The 515-nt window shown below is 36.1% G+C and overlaps 1 protein-coding gene across 1 annotated transcript; it reads left to right on the top strand.

The window, feature by feature from the left end:
- Positions 1–79: 79 nt before the first annotated feature.
- VCUG_02777 (uncharacterized protein) lies at positions 80–515 on the top strand (the record flags this gene model as incomplete). The annotated part of the gene is made up of 1 exon (XM_008077598.1): positions 80–515. A coding segment is annotated over one exon (436 nt), but the record flags the coding sequence as incomplete, so codon positions are not given.

Genomic DNA, 515 nt, shown 5'->3' with positions numbered 1-515 from the left:
CATAATATCTGTTAAAGGAGTGTCTTCATATCTAAATGAATAACGAAAAAAATATAAATATAAGAAAAACAGAGAGGATATGCGTTTAGTTCTTGGTATTGCGCTTTTGTTCTTTGGACTTTCAGTTCCTGGGGTGCACTGCAGCAATGATGACCCTATTAAGTTTGTGAGGAAGGATACAGATGCAATGAAAAATCAGACTAAGGAAGAAAAGTTCGCAGAAAGTACGGTTAAAGAACTAATTGATAGCTCAAAAAAAGTTGTTAAGGAAGTAAAAGAATGGTTTAATAAGATTGTTAATGCTATTGAGGAGGGTAGAGTTGCTCATTGTGTGGAGGAAGATAAAGAGAAATTGGAAGAGGAGATCAGAAAGCATTTAGATGGTATGTCGCCCAAGAAAGTGGTCAACAGCGTCGCTTCTGACTATTTTTCTTCTAGGACCTCATACTATGTGTTTGTTCGTACAGTGCCAGATAAAACCTATCTTGGAAGTTACTTGAAGAAACTATGTGAGT

Source organism: Vavraia culicis, assembly GCF_000192795.1.
Source record: "Vavraia culicis subsp. floridensis unplaced genomic scaffold supercont1.370, whole genome shotgun sequence".
Taxonomy (NCBI): Eukaryota; Fungi; Microsporidia; family Pleistophoridae; genus Vavraia; species Vavraia culicis.
This window is presented reverse-complemented; position numbering and strand designations above follow the sequence as displayed.